The sequence below is a fragment of the Motacilla alba genome, chromosome 27 (assembly GCF_015832195.1).
Source record: "Motacilla alba alba isolate MOTALB_02 chromosome 27, Motacilla_alba_V1.0_pri, whole genome shotgun sequence".
Taxonomy (NCBI): Eukaryota; Metazoa; Chordata; class Aves; order Passeriformes; family Motacillidae; genus Motacilla; species Motacilla alba.
This window is the reverse complement of record NC_052042.1, coordinates 4,200,019-4,214,323: the sequence shown is the minus strand read 5'-3', so window position 1 is coordinate 4,214,323 and position 14,305 is coordinate 4,200,019. Positions and strand designations below refer to the sequence as shown.

The following is a 14,305-nucleotide window of genomic DNA, read 5'->3' as shown; positions in this document are numbered from 1 at the left end:
ATCACTGCTGTCTCCTTGTCCAGTAATCACTCCCGTGAATTCCTCAATGGTGTTTTTTGGTACAGGGAATTACAGGCACACTGCACACAGAGCACCTGTCTCTGCAGCTGGGCTCAGGCTTTGGGCCACCTCCAGCCAGCATTTGGCTCTTTCAGTGGCATCACACTGTGTTCAGGAGCCAGAGTATTTGTTCCAGCATCATCATGTTCAGAGATATTCCCATCACTCCATTGTATATTTTCCTCCATTTATGGCCCATTGGAGGGCTTTGAGAGCTTAAGGCAAAGTCCTCAGAGCTACAGGTTATTGCTGCCTCTCTCCTCACCCATGGCCATTCTGGCTTCCTCAGCTGGCGTGACACCACCTCCATGTTTTAACTATTAATATTTATATTTATTTCTGATGTTTTGCCCTGCTCCTGGGGAAATCCCAGCCCTCCAAGCACCATGAGAAGCTGCCCTTATAGTCCAGGCAGTGCTTTTGCTCAGCCCACGGGACCCTGCTCCGGCAGACCCACCACTCCCCTTGCACAGCCCCGCTCCCACGCCCGGCTCATCAGCTCTCCATGGAATAAACCCTGGCTTTCTGAAACCACCACAGATCAGTTTTACCCCTCTGGAGGGTGACGAGTGGGGAGCACTGGAATCCTCCTTTCCTGCTGCTGCCTGATAAGATCCTTCCTATGCAAGCAGTGAGCTGAGGTGTGGGAAATGTGGCTTTTGCAGACGCTGGAGGGCTGGATCCTTTGGGATGCTACAGGATCCCTTACCGGGGTGGGTGAGTGCCACGCAGAGAGAGCCCAGGGCCGGGTCCAAAGCTTGGGGCGAAGCCAATCTGCACACGCAGCTCATGGGAGAGAGCTGGAAGAGCTAATTAACGGCGGGGGGGTAATTGCACTCTGTGCCAGAAAGCCGAAGGGTCGCCCCGGGGCCGGCGCTGTCGGATCGGGGAGGCTGCGGGCGAGCCGGCAGAGAGAGCTGGGAGCCGAGGCAGCGGGGAAGCTTTGGGGTTAGAGGTTGGCTCCACACAAAGGAGCGAGCGGCTGGGAGCCGGTTCGACGCCGAGAGCCAATCGCTGCTGCGGCCCCGCGATAAAAGGGCTCGGAGCCGGCGCGGGGAGCGCAGGAAGCGGCTCCGCTGCACGGCCACGGCCGCGGCCCCTGCGGCGGGACACGGGCGGCAGAGCCCCGGGCACGGCACGGCACGGCCCGGCACGGCACGGCCCCGCCCTGCGGACCCTCCTGCTCGGCGGTGAGCTCGGCTCGGGCGCAGCGGGAGCGGCTGCGAGACAATGCCGGGAGCGGGGCTGGGGGGGGGGGGGGGGGGGGAGCAGCTGCCGGGGGGGTCCCGGTTCCCGAGCACGCCGGGCTGGGGGAGCCGGGGGAGCGGGAGGCAGGCGGGCCGGAGCGGGGATGGAGAGGCGCGGGGAGAGCCCGGGGAGCGGCTGCGCTGCCCCCAGCCCCGCAGCACCGGCAGCTGCTCGGCCTCGGGGTGCGGGAGGGGGTTTGGGGTTCGAACGGGGGACAGCGGAGCCCCGGAACCGGCTGGGCAGCGGGGCGAGCTCCCCGTGCCCAGGGAGCCCCGGGCGAGGGGCTGGTAGCCGGTGGGGCGAGCAGGCCTGTGCTGGCTGGATCCGCTCCGGGGGTGAGTATTTATTTGGGGCGTAGTTGGGGGCTCACGCTCCCGTTCGGGCTGTCGCCGCCTCTTTGTTGTGTGCTGCAGTACATGCCGGAGGGCGGCTGGACAGATCCGTTTTATTAAGCTGATCAGAAAGAGCAGAGATGGAAGAAAAACCTGTTAGATCCCGACTCCCTTATCCCCCCTCGTTAATGCCTGCCAATTCCCGGTGGTGTGTCTCCTACCGCCTCATCCTGCCTGCATTTAAACCTTTCCAGCGACAGGTCTTTCATCACTTCCCTGGGGAGGCTGTTGCATGACTGTGAGATTTAATAACAACACAAATGCCCTGGGCTCTGACATAACCCTTAACAGCCAGGGATCTCCCAGGGCTTCACAAAGGAGAGCAGCTCTGTTTTCATCGAGGGGAGGGGGGGAAAAAAAGGAACAGAAAAAACGAATTTATTTATCCACTGCCACCCAAAATTAGCAGCAGATTTAGGAATCGAGCCCCGGTCGCCCAAGTCCCAGTCTGGTGCTGTAACTACTGTGTTTTGAGCCAGCCTGATCTGTCTAATCCCCTTGGATCACTTCAAACAAGCTAAGATACCTTGTAGATCATATTTATGATCAATTTTCTGTTGATTTTTTTCATGGTGTGGGTATCAGTTTTGAAAAAAAGCCGGTAATCCAGCCTTGAAAATTGGGCTTTGTCCACCAAAGACGTCGTGTGAGGGCTCTCACAGGGAAGACATCTGGTGCCTCAGCTGAGCTGTTGTGTGTTTAAGGCCAGGACTAGCACATCTGCAGCATTATTAATGTAGATTACAAAATAATTGCAGGGCAATCGACCAAGCTTAGTCTGACACAGTCCCAGTGTTAATGTCCTTTTTAAATGGGAGTCCTGCAAGAAGCAAATTCCCAGGTCCAAACTGAGGGTCTGTCAGAACCAACCTCTTGGGCTTTGCAACGTGGAGGATGCATCTCCATTCTTATAACAGCTTAAAAACAGGTTCCTGACCTTTTTTGGTCAGCAAAAATCCCAGGAGACTTCTCATTAGGGAAGGGAATCCCTCTTCTGATTTCCTTCAGTGGGTAACTCCTGGAAGTCTTCAACTACCCCTCTGCTCCTGGAGGGTGATGAAGTTTTTATTTTCCTTTTCTCCCACCCTCAGCTCTTGCAGGGTTTTGCCAGGCAGCTGCCATGTCCCCCCAAGTCTGTCCCCATGTCTGCTTTTCCCTCCCAGTAAAGTCATTTTTATCTGCCATCTGGGGGTGTTGCAGCGCTTACCTCGCTCTTAGCAAAAGCCCTGGGATGGAAAACATTAAATCTGGACAAAAGGATTATTGCAGTATCAATGTTAAGCACACTTTAGACGTATTTCTCACTCCTGTGGTGTGCCCATAACCCTCTCCATATGTCCAGCTCAGGGTTTTCAGTGGCAAGATGCCTCAGCATCCTCTGATGTGCCTCTCCAGGGATTACTTTTCCCAGCACACTCATTGCTCCACTGCAATCATGTGGATTTCAGAGAACCAGATCCTGTTCTGGGCTCTATGGCACCTTGGATCCTAAAAGGAAGGATAGAGATGAAGGCTGAGAATAGCTGGGGCAGCTCAAAAAGAATGATATTTAGAGAGATTTAACTATCAAAATGATTTTGGTTGTGATTTCTTCTTATACAATCTGCATTTGGACAACAAACAGTGGCTTTTGTAGGGTTTATGTGGAGGCAGGGACCATGGAAAGGGGTTGTGCTGTGTTTTGGAGTGCCTGGAACTGGACCCACTCCTGCTCTTACTGCATCTGCAGGTGATGAAACAGCAAAAGCTTTTTGTGGGGTCTCTCAGGGCCCAAGAGATGGGCTCACCCCATGGAATCAGAGAATCCTTCAGGCTGGAAAAGTTCTCTAAGATCAAAGTGTCCAGCCATTCCCACAGCACTGCCAAGGCCACTGCTAACCATGTCCCCAAGTGCCACCTCCCCACGGCCTTAAGCCCCTCCAGGGGTGGGGACTCCACCACAGGAAACGCCAGCCCAGAGTCTGGTGAGTAACAGGTGATATTCCACGAGAGGAAATCAGCCAAGGCAGCACCGGGAGGTTGTGTTAGAGGAAGGAGGAAATTACAGGCAATTACAGGTCCATTAACTGGAGTACAAGGAAAGGTTGGTTTCTAGAACATGTTCTGGAAGAGTAATCAGATGTGCTGTTGGGAAGCAGAATAAAATGCTGGGTGGTTTTAACACAGATCATGTCACGCTGGCTCAGTGTCTTCCTTGGATATGATAAATGCCTTCTGAAACAACAAGGCCTCATGGTAGAGCCCCAAGGAAATGATTATTTTAGGTGGAGACAGGAAAAAGGACAGGGAAAAGAGAGCAAAATGCAAGGAAGACACTTGGATTCTTCTGCAAGGAGGGATGTAAGGACACAGCAGGCCAGGGATTCTCAGGGGTGCTGGAGTTTTGTATCAGAATACCAAGGTCTGAGATCTCCCAGTGTGGAGCTGCCAGAGCAGCTCACCTGTTTGCATCGGGCCACCACGGTGGCTGTGGCACCAGAGAGCCCACCAGGTGAGAACAGCTTAAGAGGAATCTGCTTCTCCTGAATGTGGCTACTCTTTATGAATCCCTCTGAGAGGCAAATATATGACAGGAGAAGAACTAATGTCTAATGGTAAATGGATGTGCATTTGAGTAGGAGACCAGGAGGTGATGTTTCCAGGTGGAGCATGGTTTATGGAAGAGATTAGAGAAGATCTGCCAAGGGCAGGGAAGCCATGAGCTTCTGTTTGCCTATTGTGCTTGTTTGCAGCAGGTTGATATTGCACCTCATTAGTCCCTTCTGCAGGGCTTCCAAAGTTTCTCCCAGTGAAGCACTTCTGTCTGATGTCCAGCCTGAACCTCTCAACCTGCAATTTTTGTCTGGCACTACTGAGAATTTGTCTCTGCTTGGGAAAGCCTCTTCTCATCCTCCTGGCAGGATTTCTGCTGTGCCTCTCTGCTCTGTCTAAACTCCCAGCAAGACAGGGAGTCTCTGCTCCCTGGGATCTCCTTCAGATCATGATATTTTTAATGGATGCCATTAAACACAGCCACAACCTCAGGCAACAGCTGCCTCAGTTTCTACTTCTGGAAAGCAGGTGAATCCCAGTAACATCCTTCTGGCCTGTGGGCCCCACACTGAGAGGCAGGGAAGGGACCAGCCCAGTCCCCCGGTGCTTCCAGAGCTGTGCACTTCCTCCTCAGGGGAGGCAGGGATGAAAGTGGCAGAGGGGAGCGGGTGGGCAGGGGCTTCCCTCGGGCTCTCCCTCACTCCTGTGGGTCCCCCATTGTTGCCCTGACAAAGGCAGCCCTGTTCCTCCCCACAACTATTCCTTGTCAGCATCCCTCAGCATTTCGGCCGCAGATTTCCTGCCCACTGGCAGCCTCTCAAGAGGCAGAACGTGGATGGAAAGGGGATTAGTGGAGCAGGCTGGTGGCTCCTGGCTGTGGGGTGAGGCAGGGTCAGGCCACTCCCCAGGAATCTCACCAGCAGGGTAGGGGTGTCCCCAGAAATGTCTGGATTCTCCTCCCCTGAAGTCCTCCACCCTGTGCTGAGCCAGCAGGGACCTGCCCTGGGTCCCCAGTACCATGAGGTCAAGTGGCTGACTCAAAGCCATACAAGAGCCAAGACCTGAAGCAGAATTAAAGGATTCCATGCCTAAAGCAGGAGCTGTGGCCACTGGGCTCGCTCCATCATCCCTTCCCTGGCACTGCTGTGCCTGGCTCTGGCCTGTTTGATGCTGGCCTTGCACCACACTTGGTTTCTTGGTGTGGGTCAGCTGTGAGACCCCCAGACTGCAGAAGCTGAGCCTTGGGAGCTGGGTGATTCCCTGGCTCAGGAGATGGGCTCTTCCAGCTGCTGTTCCCCTCTTCCTCACACTGGCCAGCTGAGAGGGATGATGGCCGTGGAGGGTCAGCGCTGCCCTGTGTGTGGTTTCACTGATCCTGCACAGGATCTCGTGGACATCCATCCCCACAGCCACCAGCTCAGGCCAAGATTTCCTGGGGAAAGGCCTGGCGGCCTCTCCGAGCTGCCTCCCCTGCCCGTGCCTCGTGTGCTCTGGGGACACTCCACGTCCCCCCAGGATGGAGGAGGAAGGGGGCCTGGATCCCCCACACCGTGCTTTGCCTTTGGGAAAGCCTCCTGCAATGGAGCAGTGATCCCTGCAGTAAACAAACCCTTCCCAGGGCTGCTAATGGGAACCATCTGGCAGAGAGGGGCCCCTCGCCCTCCGCGCTCCCGCTCCTTCCCTGCCGGAACCCACCAGGCTGGGCCTGCTGGGCCTGCACGGGGAACGGGCCAGTTAGGAACGGCTGGGCCTGCACCAAGAACGGGCCAGTTAGGAACCATTGGGCCTGCCCCGGGAACGGGCCAGTTAGGAACGGCTGGGCCTGCCCCGGGAACGGGCCAGTTAGGAACCATTGGGCCTGCACGGGAACGGGCCAGTTAGGAACGGCTGGGCCTGCCCCGGGAACGGGCCAGTTAGGAACGGCTGGGCCTGCACCAAGAACGGGCCAGTTAGGAACGGCTGGGCCTGCACGGGGAACTGTTGGGCCTGTTAGGAACGGCTGGGCCTGCACCAAGAACGGGCCAGTTAGGAACGGCTGGGCCTGCACGGGGAACGGGCCAGTTAGGAACGGCTGGGCCTGCACCAGGAACGGCTGGGCCTGTTAGGAACTGTTGGGCCTGCACGGGGAACGGGCCAGTTAGGAACGGCTGGGCCTGCACCAGGAACGGCTGGGCCTGTTAGGAACTGTTGGGCCTGCACGGGGAACGGGCCAGTTAGGAACGGCTGGGCACGGCTGGGCCTGCACCAGGGACAGCCCTGCTGGGTACAGGTGAATCTACACCGGGGACAGCCCTGCTGGGTACAGGTGAATCTACACCGGGGACAGCCCTGCTGGGTACAGGTGAATCTTCACCGGGGACAGCCCTGCTGGGTACGGGTGAATCTACACCGGGGACAGCCCTGCTGGGTACGGGTGAATCTACACCGGGGACAGCCCTGCTGGGTACAGGTGAATCTACACCGGGGACAGCCCTGCTGGCCCCTCTGGAGAGGGGAACCGGGAGAGGCTCCCTGCACCCTCCTGGCTGCAGGAAACCTGATCCTTCAGGGGCAGGCTGAGGTTAAGGGACTCCCTTGGAGGGGCCATCCCAGATGTTCCCTCTCCCTCCATCTGCCCCAGGGTCAAGCAGGAAGGTGGGAGGGGATGCAGGAGGCTGTTGGGGAAAAGCTCTGTGATGGAGCAGTGTTGCCTTCCTCCCCTCAAACTCCTCCCTGCTTGGAGCCGTCAGTCGCTACAAGGGGCAGGATGAGAGAAACTGGAAGGCAAAGGGGTTCTCACCCTGTCCTAAGCCAAAAACCTGAAGCTGCTGGCATGACCTGGAGAGGAGGACAGTCCTCGCTCCTGCTCTTCCCAGGCTGTGCAAGTGGCTAAGGACTTTAGGGACCACAGGTTTGGAACAGTCAGATCTGGCAGTTATGGTGCCAGTCTCCACTGTGGGGCACGGCTGTGGCTTTGTCACACGTGCCTGCTGCTCCCCTCAAAGCCAGTGAGCCCCGAGGCTTCCCGAGCCCTTGTGAAGGCTTTGTAGCATCAGTGTGGCAGCGTGTCCTTAAGCACTGCCTGTGCCACCACATTCCCCCTCCCCTGGAGGCTGCAGGTGGCTGCTTTGGGCCCCAGCCCCACGCTGTGCTCCTGGGAAGAGCCATGACAGCAGCTGAGAGCCCCCAAGAATCCCTCTTGCAGTTTCTCACTTGTTCTGCTTCCCTTATCACCCCAGCACACCCTTCCCCTTTGAGATTTCTGCTCTTGCCTCCTGCCCTGCAGCAGGAAGGAGGTTCAGCAGCTCCTGGGGCAGCAGCTGCAGCGAGGGGCTTGCTGGAAGCACGGGCACCTCTCAGAGGGTCTGAGCAAGGAGGGCAGAGGGGCTGGGTGGCAAACACCCTGCCATGGAGGGGATAAGTGGGTGGAATTGAAGGGAGAGGGGTTTGGGGGCATGAGGAGCAGAGAAACAAATAGTGGGTGGAAGTAAAAATGGGCTTATCAGAGAACCCTCAAATGGTTTGGGTTGGAGGGACCTTAAAGCTCATCTCGTCCCACCCCCGTGCCATGTGCAGGGACACCTTCCACTGGAGCAGCTGCTGGGGAAGGGCACGAGGGGGGGTGTGGGGTGCTGGGGAGTCTGGGAAAAACTGCGGGGATGAAGGTGGCTGGGGTAGGGGAGGAAGATGAGCTGCGAGGAAGGGGAAGCTGGGGGAGGACAAATGTTTGTAACAGAGGCTGGGGTGAAGGTGAAAAGCAGGTGAAAAGGGGGAGGGTTGTGCATCTTCTTCAGAGGGGTGTGTGGAGTGGGGACACCAGGTTTCCTGGGTCCCTCATGTTCCCTGCAGGGTCTGTGTGGGGCTGTAGGAGCCGACAGACCCTGGAGGCACGAAGAGAAGGTCCTGTCCCAGGGATGGGGGCAGGGAGGGACTGTGGGGGTGGGCCCTGGCCCCCAGCAGATGCTGGGCTCAGCAGCAGCTGCCTGCGAGCAAGCTGGGAGAGCAGGAAATAACAACCAAACCACAGAGAGACGGGAAATGATTCTGATAGAACAGGGCTGAGCCTCAGCTGAGGCTGTGAAACTTTTGCAACCAGGGCTGTGCCAGCCCCAGGGCTGTGAGGGGCACACACCGAGTGCCCAGGACCTGGGGAAATGATCTTTCAACTCTGAAAGCAGCCATGAATTTTAGGTGCTTTGCTGGATGTAACTCAAGCCTGCTGTCAGCTGCTGGGGGTTTGGCAGCCAAAGAGCCCCCTACAACTCAGGACATGTTTGCAAATGTCCCTGGGAGGTGGGCATTGAGGAGATGCCCCTGCCCCAAGCCCTCCACCCCGACATGTCTCTCCTTGGGGCTTTCTCAGTGTCTAGCCCCGTCCTTGGGTAGCAGGCAGGTTTTTGGGGTGGCAATATGAGGCCAAGGGGGTTCAGTAGGACAGGAAAGCAGCCCCAGGCCGAGGCAGGCACTGGTTTTCCAGCCTCCAGCTCATCCCCATCATTGCAGAGCCACCCCTTCACCCTCCTTCTCACTGCTCTGCTCCTCCCTTGGCAGCATCACTCAGCCCCACAGCTCTGTCCTCTGTATTCAAACCAGGGCTCATCTTTCACGGGTGTTTTGAAGGTGAAGTGTGGCGGGGAAAACCCCCTGAGGAGCTGTCAGTGCCTTTTTAGTTCTTTTTTACCAAAAGGGGTGATTTGCAATGCTGGTGTTTTTTTCCTGTGCTGGTCCCAGCCCTGTCAGCCTCATCCTCCCAGGCACTCAGCACATCACACGGGGCTCAGCCTAAAGGCACCGTGGGCTCCTCGAGAAGACAAAATCCCCATCACTTGCTCTGCTGAGCTGTGATCAGCGAGACTTTTCTGGGCTAAAATTAGACTAAAATCACAGTCTTTCCTCCAGCAACCCCAGTCCTTGAGTGGCTGCATTAGTGAAACGTGGGGTGCTGGTTTTGCTGCCTTGGCTTGGGGCCAGCCTTGCTGCCAGTGCCGAGGCCATTGCCTGGCAGGTGCTTCCACTCATGGGTTTGGAGTAGAAGCCATCCCATCACCTTCCAGGTGCTCAGAGCCCCAAACCCTCCAGCTGCAGTATTCCAGACCTGCATCTCCTGCCCAGTTCCCTGTGCCTCAATGTCTGGGCTCCCCCAGGAAGGCCCAGCCCAGCGAGGCTGATTGACCCTGGAGGGAGCTTTGAGCACGCACCAGCTCCTGCAGGGCTGCTGGGTTTGGTGACGAAACCAGCCCCACTCCTGATGACATTTCCTTTCCAGGTGTTGCAAGAGGTCTGTCTTCGACACTTCTGCGGGGAGCATCGACCCCACAGCCTTCAAGCTGAGGATTGAACAGAGGGGCAAGGGAAAGGAGCCATGTTCCAGGCCACGGGAGCCGCCAGCCCAGCCCCAGCTCATGTACGTGGCATCCTGGGGTTTGTATGGGAATTTCAGCTGGGTTTGGGTTCTCAGGGGGGGAAGGTTGTGCACAGAAGCTGTCTTCCTGGCCTGACATTTTAGGGTGATCAGAGGCACAGTCACAGCTACTCAAACAACAGAACTGGGGACAGGAATGTTCCAGCAGAAGGTGCTGTTTGCTGAGCACACTGGACGCCAGCCTCAGGCTCTGCTCCATCCAGAGCTCCTCGAGCTGCTGTCTGTTTGTTTGTGTTTCCATGGCTTTCCGTGATCACAATTGAGAGCCTTCCAGCTGCCGAGGGCTGGAGTGATTGGAGATGGAAAAACATAAAGGTTCAAGAACATCTCCTGCTGGGACAGGATACGGCCCTTCCCCGAGGGAAGATCTATCAGATATGGAATGGAGAGCGTGCCTGGCCAGCCAGGAGGCTGCCGAGAAGTGACGAGCAGCCCTGCATTGCTGTAGCCTTGGGAACGGATGGATCAGCTCCAGAGAGGCAGCGTTTTCCTCAGCTCTGGTCAGCTGAGCCTGCAAACAGCATCTTAAACCCTAACCCCAGGAGAGCACCTGTGGTTGTTCTCCTGGTGCCAAGGGATGCAACTGGTTTTACACAGCCAGAGCCTCCTCGCTGCCCTTGTCCCACTGTTGACTTTGGCTCCTGCTTCCAGCCTCGTGGGACTGAGAGGAAAATCATGTCCCTGACCTCAGGCAGTGAGAGCAGCTGGGAAACCTCTGAGGAGGCAGCTCGGCGAGGGGAGAGCTTCCTGCGCTTCTCTTAGACAAACTGTTTCCAAAAATACAAAGGAGAAATGATGGGGAGGGACAAGGCGGGAGGAACGGGGGTGGGGATCAGCCTGGGGGCAGAGAGGGGCAGTGCTGGGCAGGCAGAGCCAAACTGCAGCCAGAGGAAGGACGGGGACAGGAGGGTGGCATCCTGGGGGGATGTCCTGGGGTCACACTGCCCTGACCTTGGGAACAAGGCGTGAGGGGGATGAGCCAGCCCTGACTGGTCACCCTGCTGGAGTGCCCCTTGCGTCCCGCCTTTGGGAAGGAGGGAGCACTTCCATCAGTGCCAAGGAGGGTGAACCTCCTGGGGTGGCTGTCAGGGCCCCAGCAGGTGTGGGGTGGGTGCAGGATGTGCCCTGGTGAGGGGGGAGCAGGGGGGATTTGGAAGGGCTGAGCTGTTGCAGCTGCAGATGGGACAGGGTGCAGAGAGACCCTGCCCTGAAACCTGAGGCACGGGTGGAGGCTGCTCGGGGCTTGGGCCTGTGCCCTGGTGCTGCAGCAGCCCCAGAGCTCAGAGCTCTGCCCGTGCCCTCCCCACACCCCCAGGGCTGTGCCCCTCGTTTCCTGCTCAGCCCCAGCCTGAGGGGCTGAACCGGGGCAGAGGAACTGGAAACAAAACCTCGGCCCCAGGAGGCTCTGGGACAGCGAGGGGCACCCACCTATGCCCAGGGGGAATGGGCCACTGCCCCCTGAGCCCGGGCAAGCACCCACGGGGCAGCATTGCCCTGTGCACCTCCAGCAAGAGGATGGATTACCCTGCTCCGAGCAGCATCTCAGCAGAGCTGCTGTGTGTAGGCGCATGGCTCACAGGTGGTGGTTTACAGGTGCAGGTCACAGAGGGGTTTTGTCAGGGTCTTGTGCTAAGCTCTCATTTTGCTTTCTCCTTCCCTTTTTAGGAGGCCAAAAGCAGCTCAGGAGGCAGCACAGTGCAGCGCTCCAAGGTACCTTTGCTTTTTCTACACCATAGAACCATCCCAGAATGGCCTGGGGTGGAATGGACCTCAGAGCCCATCCAGTCCCACCCCCTGCCATGGCAGGGACACCTTCCACTGTCCCAGGCTGCTCCACGCCCCATCCAGCCTGGCCTTGGACTCTTCCAGGGATCCAGGGGCAGCCCCAGCTGCTCTGTGCCAGGGCCTCATCCTGCTGATTCTTGGCAAGGGTGGAAGGGCCAAAAGCCCCTGGGCCAAGCTCCAACACAGCCCAGCATCAGTGGAGTGGCCCAGGGAGGGTGAGGGAGATGGGGCTGCTTCCTGCTCCCCAGTGCTCTGGTGAATGGAGGGCAGGGAAGAGGGCAGTGGGGGGATCTAGGGCGTCCCAAACTCCTTCCTCATCCTCTGTCTCCCTTTGCTCTGCCCTTGGCCAGTCCTTCAGCCTGAAGGCGCAGGTGAAGGAGATGTGCACTGCCTGCCAGAAAACCGTGTACCCCATGGAGCGCCTGGTGGCCGATAAATTCGTCTTCCACAACTCCTGCTTCTGCTGCAAGCACTGCCACACCAAGCTCAGGTGAGCCAGGCTGTCCCCACGGCGGGACAGCCACTGCAGCTCTGCCGAGACCCTCCCAAATAGTCCCCCCCCATCACAGCCCCTTGCTTGGCCAGTAGCCAAAGACCCCCAGCCCACCCATCCCAGCAGAGCAAAGGTTTATCTGCACACCTGGGCCCAAGTCACAGCTAAACCCTACCTGGTATAGAAGGAGAGATGCTTCCCCTTGAGAGCAACCCCAGGGGAACACGGACCTGAGCCAGAGCCTCCTTCTAGAGGACTCAGAGCCGAGGCTGAGCTCCCCTGGGACCCCCCATTTCTACTCACAGCAGCCCCCAACAGCCTCTGCTGGTGGGAGGGAGCTGTTGGCTCTAAGGGTCCCCTCCTGCACGTTGCCCCCTCTGCTGTCCCGGTGTCCCCAAGCCCCCCCACTTTCCCCGGGCTGCAGCCCAGTCTCCCTGCCCAGCTAACCCTGCCCTCCCTCCCCAGCCTGGGCAGCTACGCCGCGCTCCACGGGGAGTTCTACTGCAAGCCCCACTTCCAGCAGCTCTTCAAGAGTAAAGGCAACTACGACGAAGGCTTCGGGCGCAGGCAGCACAAGGAGCTGTGGGTGCACAAGGAGGTGGAGAGCGGCACCAAGTCGGCGTGAGCGGGGCCAGCCCCGCCCCCGGAGCCCCGCAGAGCCGGAGGAGCTGAGCCGGGCCAACTGAGCTGATGTAGAGCAGGACCTGGGGCAGGGGAGAGGGGGAGCCCCCCTTTGGAGGGTGCTCAGAGGGGTCCTGCAGGCCGTAAGGACAGGGCACAGGTGACCAGCGTGCAGCCCCCAGACCTGAAGCCCTCTCTCTGCAGGCCCCTCTCCCCAGTGAGATCAGAGCAGAAGCAATGCCCCCCCCCATGGGACCCCCAGCCCTGTTGATCCATTTCAGGCCTGTCACCATGGAAAAGGGATGAGCTGGGGGCTTATCCAGCTTGTGAGCCACTGCAGCGCTCCCAGCTCCGCCGCACCAGCCCTGCATTGCTGGGGCTCCGGATGAGGAGGGTCCCTGGTTTACATCAGCTCAGTTCTGCTGGGATGGTTCAGCCTTAAGGATGTTGCCCTGCCACGGTTTCAGTGTGTGTTTTTTATATTTGCCTTCCACTGGTACGTTCTGCGCTGGAGCCTCGCGGCAGCTTCACCTGCGCGCCTTTATTTTTGTAATACAAGGTTTCCCAGCCTTCTCTGTCTTGTCCTGTGTTCCCAGGGGCCTGGGGAGGTGGGAACAGTGGTCAGGTCGGCCTCTCACTGCCCAGGCAGTGCAGAAAGAGCTTGTGTCCATGCAGGATCAGGGAAATATTCCTGGGTACCTGTGTGTGAGTGAGGCTGGGGGAAGGGGGAGGGAGGGAAGGGAAAGAGGCAGCCCTCCCTTCTTTGGGGAGTGCTCAGAGGGGTCCTGCACACCATGAGGACAAGGCAGAAGTGACCAGGATGCGGAGCCCTGACCAGAATTTCCCCTGGAGCCCCCAAGTTTTTGGGAACAGAACCAGGATTTTAAATTCCACATCAGTCTTGCCCTGCGAGCTGCACAGCCCAGCTGGAACCTTCCACCAGCTTCCAAACTGAGCCCAGACCACCCTCAAAAGGCATTCACCAGCCTGGGGGGATCCCCCAGGACTAGATCCACCCCTTTTAGCCCTGACATGTCTCACACTCTCCCCTCCACATCGGTGCCCTGTCCCTCAGTGGCTCTGCCAGGGGCAGGATGGATCAGTGCTGGGGTGGCCTCACAGGGCCTTGGACCCACCCCACTTCCAATCCCCTGGTTTGGATAGCACAGTCCATACAAACTGCTGAGCCCAGCAAGCCCTGCCAGGCTGGAGAAACAAATGCAGGGAAACCAGAGAAAGCGGATGAGTCTGGTTTTAATTATTATTTACCTCTTTCCTCCAGGCACGCTTTGTACAGCTGTGCTCAGGAACCCCGTGTCTTTCAAATTCTACAGGAATTGGGCTTTTCAGGGCTCCCACACTGAGCAACAGCCTGCGATATCAACATCCCTGACTGATCCCATCAGCTCTGCCGAGCACGTCCTGTCTGGGAGGAGCCAGACGCAGCCATGGAAACGGGAGATAAGGATGAAAGAGGGAGAGAGAGATGGGGATGATAGTCCAGAGGAGGAAGAGATGGCACAAATATCCCCCCGGTCTCTGTGGTGCTGCTCCCCCTGCTCAGTGCAGCCCTTCTGGGGCTCAGGGTGTGCACCCACAGCCAGGCAGCAGCTCCACAGTGAGGATCCCTCAGGGTCATGGTGACATCTGATTTTGGGGACAGCACTGGCCAAGTGACCACAGGGGCCTGATGCTGGACAAGTTCATTCTCCTTTTCACTAAAGGTCTTTTCAAAGGGCTCCTGGGCGGGCATGGCCTGGCACACACAGCCAC

At 58.0% G+C, this 14,305-nt stretch overlaps 1 protein-coding gene across 4 annotated transcripts; it reads left to right on the top strand.

Annotated features, from left to right (window-relative positions):
• Positions 1-675: 675 nt before the first annotated feature.
• Positions 676-13,105, top strand: LIMD2 (LIM domain containing 2). 4 transcript variants are annotated; one of them, XM_038162904.1, is made up of 5 exons: positions 676-777; positions 9,478-9,615; positions 11,299-11,343; positions 11,769-11,908; positions 12,377-13,105. In XM_038162904.1, the coding sequence occupies exons 2-5, from the start codon at positions 9,574-9,576 to the stop codon at positions 12,534-12,536; spliced, it is 387 nt and encodes a 128-aa protein (XP_038018832.1). In that variant the 5' UTR covers positions 676-777; positions 9,478-9,573; the 3' UTR covers positions 12,537-13,105. The 4 variants fall into 4 exon arrangements, with proteins under 4 accessions (XP_038018832.1, XP_038018831.1, XP_038018834.1 ...); XM_038162903.1 differs by lacking the exon at positions 676-777 and adding an exon at positions 926-1,250; XM_038162906.1 differs by lacking the exon at positions 676-777 and adding an exon at positions 1,621-1,643.
• Positions 13,106-14,305: the final 1,200 nt, after the last annotated feature.